The sequence below is a fragment of the Phyllostomus hastatus genome, unplaced genomic scaffold (assembly GCF_019186645.2).
Source record: "Phyllostomus hastatus isolate PE091 unplaced genomic scaffold, TTU_PhHast_1.1 phas_contig_40, whole genome shotgun sequence".
Classification (NCBI taxonomy): Eukaryota; Metazoa; Chordata; class Mammalia; order Chiroptera; family Phyllostomidae; genus Phyllostomus; species Phyllostomus hastatus.
Genome location: NW_025333872.1, coordinates 70,334,516 through 70,349,541, shown reverse-complemented (window position 1 = coordinate 70,349,541; position 15,026 = coordinate 70,334,516). Strand labels below are relative to the sequence as shown.

The 15,026-nt window shown below is 44.4% G+C and overlaps 1 protein-coding gene across 2 annotated transcripts in view; it reads right to left on the bottom strand.

Annotated features, from left to right (window-relative positions):
* NCOA7 (nuclear receptor coactivator 7) overlaps nt 1–15,026 on the bottom strand; it is a 134,789-nt gene that overhangs the window by 4,576 nt on the left and 115,187 nt on the right. For both annotated transcript variants that reach the window (XM_045842746.1, XM_045842747.1), the window contains exons 11-13: nt 14,134–14,281; nt 4,442–4,567; nt 2,755–2,907 (exon numbers count right to left, since the gene is read on the bottom strand). In XM_045842746.1, the coding sequence (XP_045698702.1) occupies nt 2,755–2,907; nt 4,442–4,567; nt 14,134–14,281 (427 nt within the window). The remainder of the gene's footprint in view (nt 1–2,754; nt 2,908–4,441; nt 4,568–14,133; nt 14,282–15,026) is intronic.

Here is a 15,026-nt window from a genome sequence, read left to right as displayed (position 1 = left end):
TTTGCTCTCCTTTCTTCTTTCAGCTTCTTTACTTAGTAGATAAAAAAATTATATAAAGTAGTAATCGCAACAATTTATTGGATTTATATCAATGTAATATCTGTAACAGATTACCACAAAAAGTAGAATGATATGTAGTAGAACAGCATAAAATATTTCTATACCTCACTGGAATTAAGTTAGTATACATCAGACTATTAATTGCATGATAATGGCTCTGCTGTTTCCCACAATGCCTTGTGATACAAATATTCCAGCCTGACTTGATGAAACGCAGGCCCCTTTGCAGGCATAGTTCCTTTGGTCAGTCTACGCTGACTGCAGGAAGGCTCTCCTTGGTTGTCTCTTTCCCTGCTTCTCATTGGTACACTAGGTGGTCCACAGCTGAGCTTGTTGCCTTTATGGAGCCACCGGGCTCCTCATAATTGGTCTGGCACTGTTTCCAGAGGCCCTTTGGCCTGAACTCCCTCATACTCTTCTACATAAAGTCAGTTCCTTTGAACAGGGCTTCAGAGCTCTGCATTTCATGGTCTGTGTCTTCCCCTGGAGCTAGGAGCTAGGAGCTAGGAGCTAGGGATTCTGCTCTGGAGCTTGGGGTGGGACAGTGGCTTCTTTCTCTCAGACAAATAATCTTGTTTTATGAGCAGGGTGCTGGGCAGGGTAGAGGCTGGTCCTGGCTCACCTCACCTCACGTGGAACTCTGCCCTACAGGCTGGGACAAGGGCAGCAGAGGCCCCTGTATTCTCAGCCTGCCATGACTAATATATAGCATCTGCCCTGTAAGGGTGGGGTGCAGGAAGAGAGCCCTTCGCCTCTAGACCACACCTGCATGGAATTTAGCTTCTGAAACAGTGGTCTCAGGCAGGCATGAGAAGTGCTGGGGGCCTTGCCTGGTCCTGGGGCAGAGGGAGCCCCATCTCCAGGTCAGCACAGACCCAGAGTGAAGCATCTGTCAGTCTGAAATGGGGGTTGAGTGGAGGGCACAGGCTGTGCTTCAAGTGCCACAGAATCTCACTGTTATTACCGAGATTTATTTTATTTTCTTGAATAAATGTTTCTTCACTTGTATGCCTGTAGGACAGTTTCCAGAGCCTTCAATTGTTATTTTTGTAATTCCCACCAGCATGGTTTTTTTCACTGGGGACTGAATTGGCAGAGTTCCTTACTGCTGCCATTTTGTGTATGTGGCATTTTTATATTAAAATTTTATATCATTCATTTCCAGATAAATTCATAAGTTTTATTCTACCATCTTCTCGAACACAGCAAGACCACATTCATGCCTTGGGGGTGGATGGGATGGGGTAAGAGAGAGTTCAGAGGTTTTCAAACAAGGCAAGCCACCCGAAGGCACCAGGTTCGGTGACCCACCCCTGACGCTGCCAGTACAGGCCTCCTTTCCTATCTGCGGGCAGGCACGGGGGACCCTGTGCTTCACCAGTGCCTGCTCTGTGCAGCCAGCACTTTCCCCAATGAGTCTGTGACCCTACGGTGAGGGTTTGTGCATGTGGTCTAACACCACCTAGCCTTCACTTACCAAAAATATCACACCCAGCTTCTCAAACATCCCACTAAACCCCTAAGTAATTCAACTTTAAACCTCTGTTATTATGATTTGTAATTTTTAAGTTGACTCTACCCAGTATTCAGCTGGATCATGATTAAATGTCATCCATCAAGAAATAATATTAGTAACAATAACAGCTAAACTACTCGGCACAACTCTTAAGCTACAATAAATCCCAGGAAAAAACATGGTTGAGGAAGATGCCTCAGTACCCCATTTCTCTGCTAATTTTTCCAAAGGCAACTTTTGACAGCAAAGAACTATTTCCCCTAAAATGACCCCAATTACATGGCTGCACAGAAAGCTTCTCAATACTTAATAGTGCCCCACATGTAACAGGCATTCATTATACATTTTATGAATGAATGTCTGTTGAGTAAAAGCTGCTTCAATACCAGAAAGAGGAAAGAATGGCATCCACAGCTTGAAAATGTAAAGGAATTTCTTCTTGATATAACACAGGCAAAACAGAAATAAAGAAAGATGCCTTTCTTTTGTGAAGCAGAGGCCTGGCTGGGTGGTATATGAAAGGATCCAGGGAAGAACCTACTTGCACGCCAAGCTGCCTGAGGTGGGAAGTGCTAGTGTCAGGTAGATGGGGGAAATACCTCGGTTTCACCAGTGTCTGCAAGACCGACTGCAACAGAGGGGAAAGTGCATGAGCCCTGGTACAGAGCACTCTCCCTGCTGTTCCATAACAGCCGGGCCCTTCCATGCCCTTGACTGAGTCTCCATCTCAGCAACCATGCAGGCAAGGCTTGCAGGCCCTGCTCCAGCTCCCTGGAAAGAGTTCTGGTGTGGCATTGGCATTTCTTTCTACAATCAGCTCCATATCTGGACTTGACTTTTCTCCAACTTCTCCAGCTTTAGGTTATAGAATGTCATTATAGCTTTCTACTTCATGGTGAGTACAACAAAAAAGTCCCCTAAAATGTGACTCTATTTGAAAATATGCTCCATATTCCTTTTTAGAGATGCAATCTGAAGTGTGACAGTAATTGGGATTTACTTCAAAACACTTTAGCAAAGAAAAACCAACACAGAAAAGGCAGATGAAGCTTATGGGGCAAAATCCTGCTAAGTTGTGGAGTTTGTTGCACTTGCCTCTCTACTGTTGTGTACATTTGCGAAGCTGCATAAAGCCTTCATTTAAAAAAAATGTTTTCTAAGGGAAGAACAAGCCTCACCTGATTATCCATGTCTTTGACGACCAATAGGACGGGGCTATCTAGTGATGCTGATTTCCGATAGAGAGTTTTCAAGCTGGTCCCGTGCTCCAATGTGCTATATGCCAGTCTCCATGGATACCCTTGCACCCTTGCTGGAAGGCGTCGGGCCAGCTGTGAATCCAAAGATGGGCATGAATACAAACAGTTCACTCACAAGTCACTCATGAACACGCAGCATAACGTATGTGCCTATGGATCAAACTTAAAACTACACGAATTTACACATCATTCCCCTTTACTCTGGCAAATTTTTGCCACTCTAAACCAAGAAAGAGAAGGAAAATCATTCCTCGGTGGGGTTTACCTTAGTGGAATGCTGCCTAGAGCATGCTTTTACCTCGGGGGCCTGACTGTGGGCTCCCTGTGCCATTAGGCACTGGGAGATACAGCACCTAGCCTGATAAAGAAGTATGAGTTAAAGGCAGATTCTCTCTGTGTTACACTTCAACCTGGCTCACACCAAATAGTGCATGTTTCTTCAGTTGTTCTTTCTAAACCCCCAAAGGCTTAGAGCTACTACTGACAGCTGCAGCTTCCCACAGAAGTGACAACGACACACAGTGTTTGACGCAAGTAGTCGGATGCAGCCTGTCCACACCGCACCTGGATCTTTCACTGCATTAATATTTAGCTTAGCCCTGGCTGGTGTGGCTAGTGGACTGAGTGCCGGTCTGTGAACCAAAGAGCCGACAGTTCATTTCCCAGTCAGGGCACATGCCTGGGTTGTGGGCCGGGTCCCCAGTAGGGGGCGTGTGAGAGGCAACCACACAATGATGTTTCTCTCCCTTTTTCTCCCTCCTTTCCCTTCTCTCTAAAAACAAAATCTTTAAAAAAATATTTAGCTTAAATTTGACTGTTATAAATACCAATAATGCATCTCTCCAAAAATACTAACAAAGGAGGCTATGAAGTACTGAAGTCTTCAGAATGCTGAATATCAGCTCTAGTGTTAGACTAAACCCCATTTCTGCAACTGCTTGGTCAAATCTCTTGGCTTTCCTGGGCCTTTTTTGGCTCACTTGGGAACTGAGGGAGTTGAACTTGATGATTCATTAATTAAGGTCACTGAAATGCAGGTCTAAGCTGGCTGCAGGGGGAAGTAGAAGAGATTCCTGACTGAAGGTCAAATGTGAGCACGTTTTATATTTCATAAAACAGAAGTAACACATTTTCAGAAAATATAAAGGACACAAGGGAAACTACAGAAAAAGGAAAATCCTACTGGTTGGTAGTTTTGATAAAGCAAACACGGTGTATTTGCCATATGATTTTTATTGAGCCTAGTAAACGAAAAACACTGGAACTGGGCAGCAGTCACTGGGGTAAATCTGGATCCTAAGTGCAGCAGGACTATGGTAGGACCCTTGACAAATTGTTTTGAAAACCAGAAATGGCTTTTCCTTCAGGCCTGGGGGGCGGACATCCTGTCTGGCCGAGCGCTCGCACTCCCGAGAAGGCAGCAGGGAGCGCCGCCATACCTCTCGGGAGCCGAGAAAGGGCCCCTGGCCGTGGTTAGGCTGTGGGTGACCTTCCTTTGAAACCTGGCTCATCCTTCACCTGGACTGAAGTGAGCAAATGTGGTCAGGGTTGGGAAGTGCTTTTCAAGGCTGGAAGACCCCCACCCTGAGTCCCCGGGGAGGACCACCTGCTCGATGTGCATGTTCTCCAGGAGCGCGCTGTGGGGCTGCAGGGTCGGCAGGGCTGCCTCATCATCGTCCTCATAGTAGCTGCACGTGCTCTTCCTGCGCTTTGCCTCCTCAACGGTGATGATCTGAAACGCAGAAAACGAATAAGCCAAAACCGGCCCCACGATGCATCTGCTTTTCCCGCAACCCGTGGCGTTTAGCACCAGGACATAAACTGAACTGGGACTTTGGGAAATGGCTAGTTTTTCAATTTCAGAACCAATGCAGAATTTAATGCGTAACAGCTAAGGCACTTACTACGTAAGTGCCTTAAATTAAAGTCGAAAGTTTTCCCCTTTACTATTGCTGTCGACTGCTCAGTCCTAGAGCAAGAATTGTGTACAACTCCACAAGCCACTTAGACCCTTGAAATGCCCTGTTCTCCTGTAGCGTGCATCTGACTCTAAATTGTTAAGGGCCTAATCAGAGATCATTCTATGAGTAAGTCTTCTATAAATAGGGATATTGGAAAGATAAGGTAGTTTTTTTTAATACTCAATGTTTTCTCTTAAGATTGTGCACATAGCAACCAACCCTGATAGAGATGACGGATGGTAACAGCTACCAGAGCAACAACCCAAAGAAACACAAATGCAGTCTACATTACAGTTGGGTTATGATTCTTCAGTTCAGAAACTACCAAAGTGGACTTTCCTTCAAAACTGAGAAATATGATGTTGTACACAACATTCATTATTTCATTGTAATTAAGCTTACAAACTACCAAAGTAAATTTCCCTTTAAGAGTCCATTTGTTTGCCCCTCCTAACATGCGGATAAATCACGGAATTATTTTGAAATTGAAGATGTACATAAAGAGACTAATTCACTAAGATGCCTGGGTACCAGTGACTTTTGCATTATAGAGAAAAACATTTAAGTTCTATCTAGTAAAAGTTGTCAGATAATGCACTACTCCATTCCCAAATGCATGGTCATCGATACAAAGCACCTGCTGTGTCGCCTGTGCCAGATTTACAGGGAGGAAAATTAGCTTATACATTTTACCATCTTCTCCAGGGGAAATTCTGAAAGAAAACACTGTCAAAGAATCACATATCCAGCATTTTTGATGTATTAAATAAAGCATATTTATCTAATTTTTTTGTGTGCGAACTCTACATTGAACAGTGGTTCAAAATGAGCTGTGGAAAGAAAAAAAATCAAGTATGGATTTTTTGACTCCAAAGATGGGGGCACACCACACCATACCCATCTTCAAACAAACAGAATACCTGCTCTAGTTGAAATGCCAGCACAATCTTTTCTAATTAACACAACAGTTCAAAGCATACTGAGTGGCAGATCTCTGAGGATTCAGGGGCACCTAATTAGTAATCAGGGACCCCAACATACCTTCACATAAGGCTCTTGGTTAGGTCTGGCACAATAGAAAATCTGAATGTCCAAGGGCAATCTTCGGACTCGCATGGTGATCCGGTGAGAACTGCCTGCTGGCTTTCTAATGAGGAAGAGGTTTTTTCTCTCTCTGCCTCCACACACTGTTACTTGTAACCACGCTGCGCTACAACTGTTTCTGCAGTGTCTGGTTTCCTGCATGGTTGAGTTTCTGTTTCCCTTAGGAGAAGGTTCAACATTTCTACAGGAACACACCCAAATTAGGATTTAGAGCAAACACAAACTTCCTGCCAGGCAGAGCTGTGAGGCTGTAAAATGACACTTCACCTTTGAAACGGTGGTTTCCTAACAGTACAACAAATCCCATTGTTTTTTCTTTCCCCCTTTTCTTCTTAACTGTTCTCTGGCTAAGCTGGCTTTTCTAACTTTGACTTTCCAGTGTTTTTTTTTCGGCACCTTCTCCGAAGCTAAACCTCCATTTTAAATTTTACATAATTTCCCTGACATCAGTTTGAATCTCGTGGGAAGGGTGAAAAGGAGACTTTACCCGAGGTTCACTGTACTTAGAACAATGGCATTTCACTTCAATATCATGTCATGTTCCTTAAGTGGGAGCAACTGAAAAGAATGTGGAAACATCTGGTTTATATGAGGCAGGGAAAATTTCATTTTAGATTCAGTTTTTCAAAACAGCTGGCAAAGTAAAAAAAAAAAAGAATGGTAACCCTTTATACTTTTTAGGATATTAATCTTTTAAAAATTTTCATTAACTTTATTGGGGTGACACCAGTTAATAAAATTCCATAGGTTTCAAGTGTACAGTTCAGTCATGCATCATCTGTACATGGCATTCTGTGTTCCCCAGAAATTCAGGACATTAATCTTAAGGCTGAGAAGCATGACGAGCCAGGCTCTGCTCCCCAGATCCAATGTCGGGGGATGGAAAGAAATGCAGAACACTGTGGATCAATTTTCCGTGATCTTTCTGTGACTTTTCCAGATGCCCAACGGCCTTTGGTCCTGCTGAGGAGACGGGAGTGCTCTGGCACAGCCCATCCTGGGGGGAACCTGGAGGGCTCGGGCAGATACCCTGCGGCCAGTCCCAGGCCGGCCAGAGCTCATCCTCAGCGCCAGAGCCTAACCATAACCTGGGGGAGAACCACTGGCATTTTGTGCAGGTGAGATGGCATTCCTTTAAGTACCTGGCACTTCATGATGGCGAACGCTTTTCTTATTGTTGACACTATTACAGATGTCCCCAACTCCCCCCTCCCCCTGCCTTCCTCCGAGTAGCAGCAGCGCCCTGCCCACGGCTTTCACCACATTGTTGCCTGTGTCCCTGGGCCATGCATCATGCACACAAATTCTGGCTGACTTCTTCCAGTCCCCCACCTGCTTGGAGATCTGTCCATCGGTTCCATGTGTCCATGTCTCTGGTTTTATTTTGTTTGTGAGTTTATTTTGTTCATTAGTTTCCACATACAAGTGAGATCATATGGCATCTGCCTTTCTCTGACTGGCTTTTTGCTTAAAAAGATGTGGTACATTTACACAATGGAACACTATGAGGCTATAAAAAAAAAGGAACTATTACCCTTTGCAACAGCACGGATGGATCTGGAGTCTATTAGGCTACGCCAAAGAAGGGAGCTCACATTTACTGTGAGCTTGCTATATGATGGTGGTGTCAGGTGCTTTGACAGACACAGGGACACAAAACAGTCTGTAGTTTGGGAGGGGGGGTGAGGAGCCAGTAGAGAGACATTTATAAACAAATGAATGTCATTCCACGTGATACAAATGCTAATAGCAGCTCAAAGGAAGGTGGGGACACCTAGAGAGTTCCGAGATTGCTTACTCAGTTTGAGAGCAATGGATGGGGTAGGGGAGGTGTCCAGGTAAAGGGAAGAGCAGGAACACACAGCTGTGTTCTTTGTTCATTGTGGCTTGAGAATAGAGAGCAAGGGAAGTAGAGGGGAGGCTAGGGAGGGAGAAGAAGTGGAGAAAATAAAAAATTGTGGTGCCGTGAAGGGGCTTAGAACTTATAGGACAATATTTCTGAAACCTGTCTGTTCTTCAAAATCATCTAAGAGCTTTTAAAAATACAGATTCCAACATTCCTCCCCTGGACCCACTGAATTAATGTCCCTAGTGGTGAGGCGCTAGGATTCAGTTAAAAAAATAATAATTTGCCAAGTGGTGGCTCGGATGATTGGCCAGGTGGGTAATGATGGCTATGGGCAACGGAGTGCCAGTGCGTGTCTAAGCATAGACCGCACCTGTGATCGCCTGCTTGAGCACTTATTTATAAACAGACAGCACAGAACAGATGCAAGATTTTTAAACGTGACGAAGCAAACATCACAGATCATTAAACAGTGCTGGAAAAACTGGCAGATAAAATATTACCTATCATATATCAGCCAGTCAATTGTAGAATGAGGGGAGTTTAAATTGGTTGCATGGGGCCAACTACATATAAAAGCACTATAATCAAAAACCATTAACAAAAACATAAATAAAATTAAGAGAAGATAACAAACTTGGAAAATATCTGTCAAAAATGTAGGATACAAAGAATTCACATCTTTAATCCTAAGGAGCTCAAACAGCATGATGGAATTATTAAGATTCTTTTAGGAAAATGGGCAAAGAAAATGAGTGGGCATCACAACAACAACAAAACAAACAGGTTATACATGATAAGATATGATTGCACATACAAATATTCACTCTATCCTCAATCCCAATCAAGGAAACAAAAATTAAAACGTATTGTTTCTCAACTTACAAATGAGCAAAAACCTTTACAAAGGCGCCATGGTAACATTTTCTGCTGGCAGGAACACAGGGGGGTTCCCTCCCATTGCTGACAAGTGGGCATTACATACGAACTTAGCACCCTTACACCAAGTAATTTCATTTCCCAGAAATTACAAAATGCAGATTACCTCATCCTTGTGAAAACCCTGAACCGAAACAAAGATTCCTGACAGTCTGGAATCGTTAAATAAATCTTGACTGAGATACAATATTATGCAAGCATTAAAAATGCAGCTTAAAATCTTTAATATGATAATTATCACAATATCTCAGGTGAGAAAAACCAGATACAAAACTATATACAGCTTGATCCCATTTTGTAAAAAAAAAAAAAAATGAAAAGCAAGACAACTCCAATCTCATCCCCCAGAAACACCCTAAAATCAAATGAAAAAAGGAGCGGAAGGAAATGTACAAAAGTGTCAGGTGTGTAGACATTATTTTTGAATTTTCTGCACCTTTTTGTTTCATAATTTCATAAAATAAGCAGGTATTGTTTTGATGAAATTAGGAAATCAGGCTTATTTAAAGGGCTTGCATATGGGAGGGTGAGCCAGCGGGTGGGTTGGGACTGGAGCTGCCTTTGGGAGTCTCAGGGGAGGGCACAGACAGGCTGACCGGGCAGTGGTGGTGGAGCGGGGGTGAGGCCCCTGCACATTTAAGAACAGAATCCATAAGATTCAGCCTACAGATGAATGACTAGGTACGGAGATGAAAAAGAATCTGGGAATGTTTCTGGCTTGGATCACTGTAATGGGGCACAGGGCAAGGGGTGCCCTGGAACATGGGAGAAAACCCCCACAGCCCTTGGAAGCTGACAATATAGATTAAGATACTTTGCATACCTATGGCAAGCTGCTAGCTAGTTTAACAGCTATGATAATAGCTTGTGCTACTGCACTGGGGGAAGAGGTGTGACTTTCAGGATTTAAACAAAGGGCAGGGAGAGAGCCTGGAGATATTCTGCCACTCGGCTTGGGAGGAAGTAGAAGAGCCATGTGAAAGGGAGAACTAAGCTACTGTGTAGTTGGTACTCAGGTTCCGGCCATGCAGCCTGGTGTGGTGAAGAAGGAGACACATTGCTGCTTTGATCGTGTCTGTTCTAGCTGACTCTGAAGACCCTCCCTTACAAGACGCTGACCTGCTGCCTTGCTAACCTGGACTTTATCTGGACTCTTGAGACTTATGTCTTTCCTGGACTTGACTATGATCCAGTGCTCCATGGCACAGGTATTCCTGGACTATTACGTGGAGGCTGATGACTTTGTACCCCAGATCCTGAGGGACAGAGCAGCTGCATGAGAATGGCGACTTTGGTACCTTCCAGAGGGAATGAAGAACTGTTTGTACAGCTGGCTGAAGATAAGAATACAGGGAACTATTGGGTTTTGCTTTTGGCTTACAGCCTTTTGGGGAACAAGGGAAGTGCTGGGCCTCATGGGAAAGGAGGACTCCAAGCAAAAGTGCCCTGAGCCCCGCTAAGGTTGAAATATTGTAAATAAAGGCCTGTTCCTTTCCATACTGATTGTTGGGTCACGTACCAAGGTACCACATGAATGGGCCCCCCAGCTGCTTGGTTACAGCACCACCAGCCGAAATGGGAATATATGAAAAGCAAGTCTGGGAGAAAGATGCTGCTTGGGGCATGTGGAGGACCAGACCCCCGTAGCTTCTAGGGGAGGGAAAGTTCCTCCTCCCCACCCAGAGGGGAGAAAGACTTGGCTCTGCGGGAATGCTAGTAAGCAGAGCTGGCTCCTGCATGGGAGGGAAATCGGCAGCATTGTTCAAATCGTACTCTTGAACTCGGTCCATGTGGCAAGAAAATAGGGATAAGGTGGCCTGATCAGTCCAGTCACCTCTCTCCAGGTGGCTTTTTTTCCCATGTGTGCCTTTCAGCAGAGCATTCAAAGCCTGGAACAGGCCAATGATTTTCTTCCTCTGTCACTGGAGGTTTAGAGAGATTGCCTTCTTTCATTCTTCACGGTGGCTCAAACCGAGAAGGCCTGGGGTGGACTGCCCAAGCCCACTCCCTTCGGCCTTAAATTCTGAAGACCTTTCTCTAAATACCACTGTAGCCCCTTTTCCTCTGGTACTGGTAGGTGTGGCCTCTTCTCTCACTGGAGTTGTCAAGAGCTGAGATTCAAGGTTGGAATTGAGGCACAATAGGCCTTAAAGGAATGTTTTGGGCTCAAAATATTCAGGCCTAGTGAGGAAAGAGTAAGTCTTCAGGACAACCTAAACCTTCTTTCTAGAACTCCATATAGGGCAAGAGACCACAGCCTCAGTAGGAAGACACACCCTTTCTGACTTGGCTTCCTTTGTGCACACACCTCACGGGGGCCTCTCGGGCAGAGATGATTCGGTGAGGACAAGGCTTCATATTCCTGGGTGCCTTGGGCAGAATGCCCATGTCACATGATCCCTGCCTGGTGGCGACTTCCAGCAGTGCCTATGGGGCAATTTCAAGCTCTAGAGCAGCAGCTTGGGAGAAAGAGGTGTGTAGGAGAAGGCAGAGGTGGGAGTAATAGCACAGAACACAAGTTGATGAGCTCATCCAAGGAAGAATAACAGATAAGAAGAGAAGAACCCAGGTAAAACTTCCAGGAACAAGTACTATAAACTCAAAAAGCCTGGTGAGAGGCAGAAGGAAAATAAACAAACAAAAAAAAACAAAAACAAAATTGATATACAAAGCCAAGGGATGGAGAGCCTAACAGGCTTTAATAGCTTCAAATGATGGTCTTGGAGGAGGAGTGTATGAGCTATGGGAAAAAAACGTAAACAAGAAAACTGTTGGGCAATATATTACAGAGTTATGAACAATGGGCTTAGGAGGACAGCAGGAGTAACTACTCTAGAAAGCATCACAGAAGAGACAAATGAGCTGGACCTTGAAGGGAGTAGATGAGAAAGGGAAGAGTGACGGCAAATACATGTATGAAAGGACCTGGCATTCCAGAAGGGACCAGAGCTCAAGGGCCAGCCTCATCATCTTTGGTCGTTCCAATCCTACAGCGTCCCAGGCTTAGAAGAATCTGATTGTCCACTTGATGATTCTGGAGAACACTGCCCATCACCACAGCCTGGAGCCCTTATCAGTGTATGGCGCACACTCCAAAGGGCCTTCATACAGTTCCTTAGCATTTTCCCTAGTCTCCAGAGTTGTCCTTTCACACCTTCTCCGTATTCCTCCCACTCCTCCTTCACTTCTAGGGGACCCCCCCTCGTTCTGCTTCAAAGGAACCGTTCACAATTTACTACCACCCAATGTATACTTTATTTGCAAATGTCCTCCTCTTTTCTACTGTCTAACCACCAATCTGAGGTCGAACCTATCCCCACCCGCATATCCCTTGCGGACATTCAGGGATCCACTCTCCTGGTATTCTCTCATTCCCTTATCTTCCACACCATCATCTCGCTGACCTCAGCCAAAAGGTTCAAGCCTCTCTAACAAGAGGGAAAGCCCTTCCCCAACCGCACCTCCTCTTCCAGCTTAACAGTTCACCTCAATTTTAGCTTCCAAAGCCAAATCCGAGTTGTTTGCCCCCATTGACTACTAATCCCCCATCCCCCACTCATTCTTTGAACCACTGGACCTACTACCACTTCAATGAAACTGTTTTTGGCACAGTCACCAACTAACTCCTTGGCTTGAAATCCAAGACATCACTTAGTTCTTATTTTTTGACTCCTCTACAACACCATTAGTCATTTTTGACCAATTTCCTGCCTTCTGAAACATTCTCTTACTCTGGCTTCTAAGGTGTATGTCTTTCAAGTTTCCCTCCCCCTCCCCTGGCTGCTCCTTCTCACTACTACTATCTGTGGGCACTACTGTCTCTGGACCTTTGGCCAGTATTGGTCCTTAAGGGTTCTGTTCTGAGCCCCGCTCCCTTCCCACCATCACAGTCTCCTGGGATGATCTCATCTACTCACAAAACTTCCTGCTAATGATTCCCCAAAGTATATATTTAGATCTTTTTCCTAACTTTTATACTCAGTTGTCTTTTGGACATTCCACGGGTCCCTCAAATGCAGATTAAAATCATAATACAAGAGTGTTTTCTACTACATCTAATCCTCTTGCTGTGCTCCTTATTTCACTATCCCACTATCCTTCCAGTTCCAACTCTAAAAACTAAGAGATTAATCTTGACATCTTCCATACTTTCCACAAATGTCATCACTTACTCACAAAGTCCTGTGTATTCTACCTTCTCTCTTTCAAAAGCACTCAATTCTTTTCGTTCCTTGCCTCTATTCTTCCTGCAATCATTCTCTCTCAACATGATTACTACAAGCACCTCCTAAGGGGCGTTCAAGTTCAAGTGTTGTTCTCTCCAACCTACTGTACTTCTGCCAGCCAGGGAGCAATCTCCCAAAATGCACATCTGTGTATACTTCTCCAGGCTCCATGCCTTCCTACTGCCCTTAGGAAAACAACCAAACAATCTCCTACACTTGGTAAATAGATCCTTCATGATCTGTCCGTGCTTCCTTCTCCAGCTTCATTTCCTGCTATTTCCTCAGCTTTGCACTCTATGCTCAAGCCACACGAATTTTTGTGAGTTCACCAAATGCTCCATGTACCCTGGCCAGGTGGCTCAGTTGGTCCTGTACACCAAAAGGTGGGTTCAATCCTGATCAAGACACATGTCTAGGTTGCTGGTTCGATCTCCAGTCGGGGAGCATATGGGAGGCAACCGATCAATGTTTCTCTCTCACATAGATGTTTCTCTCTCTCTCCCTTCCTGTCTCTCTAAGGTCAGTAAACATGTCCTCAGGTGAGCATTAAAAAATAAATAAATTAAAAGAAAAATGTCCCATGCTCTCTGTTTCCCCGCTGAGTCATTTCTCTGCACAGACTTTTCGTTCTGGCCAGAACATGCTCAGTGTCCCGCTCCCACCACAGCTGCCTGTCTCCCCACTGCTGACCTCTGCCCAGACCACTTCTCCTGGTGGCTCCCCCTGCTCCATTCGGACAACTAGCTACAGCCTCTTGTAGAGCCTGGTACTTCACCTACAATAGCAATCATCTCGCTATAATGTCCTGAGTCATTTATACTTCTTAATGCTAGCTTCTACTTATCTCATCCCTGTGCCTCTAACGTGGCAAGGGTTTGGTAAGTGCTCAAAAAACAAAACAAAACAAAACAAAACTATTAAGGGCTTTTCAGGCCAAATTAAGGAGATTTAATTTCATGCTTTACATAAAAGGGACACAGCAGCAGTTTTTAAAAGGGGGAGTGAAATGACCTGGTGGTGGTGGTGGTGGGGTAGTCTTTCTGACATACATAACTAGCTTCAAACATGAGTAAGGTTGCATCAGACTGTAACTTCAAAGGTGCACAGGGACCCTACCTTCTTGTAAGCCAAGAAGCTCTTGGAATCTGGACCCAAAACCACATTTTGACTGAATGCTGTGGTTTAAGGACCATGACAGTCTAGCCCCTGCTCGAGTGCTCACCTCCCAGCTCTTGGTGGTCGGCTCGCTGAAGAAGTTGTCAATCATATTCAGTTCTTCCTTTTCCACCACCACAAAGCCTTGTTCTTTGGCATCTTTCCCATAGACGTCAGGAGACCACTGAACAAAGAATGTGTACAAGTGATCCACCCTGAAAAACATGTTCATCAGAGGAATTAGCATCAAATCTGCTTTCCTGGCAGGCAGCAGCAGGGACTCAGGCACGTCCAACCATCTTTTTCCTGCTCGGCAAATCCATTTTGCTAATTGGGAAATTTCTCCCTGTGAAGATGACCTCTACTAGAACATTCCAAACTTGGGGAGAATAAGTGAACAAATGAAAGCAGAAGGCCACAGGCCCTGAGAAACTGTATTTCAATCTAAAAAAAAAAGTGATGGGACATAAAATTGAAAAACACAACAAAATATACCAATGTTTTCCTCATTGGGTCTTCATTTATTATATCCTTATATTTGCTGGAAGAAATTAATCTGAGGCTTAAGATGGGAACAAAGATAAACAACATTCTAATAGGTCTTTTTGTAGAATGAAGCACTATTATAATTTTAATGAAACACCTTTAGTAACTACAAAGTGAGTAACACTAGCTATTATTTAATATTAGAAATGGAGCTAACTACATTGACATGGGAATGTAGTTTGCTTCCAATTTCTCTGTTCTTCTTATACAGATTTAACACCTAAAGGTTCTGAAGCATCTCTCCAGGCGTAATCAATAGAGAGATGGCCGGTTTCCAAGCAGAAAATGATAGCCCTCAGTCCCAACACCTGCGATGTCCCCCCTAGGTATGCAAGTCACAAGCTCTCTGACTTTAGATTCCACACCTGTGACCATCCCAGTAATGGGAGTGGATGATAGGTAGGATCAAATGAT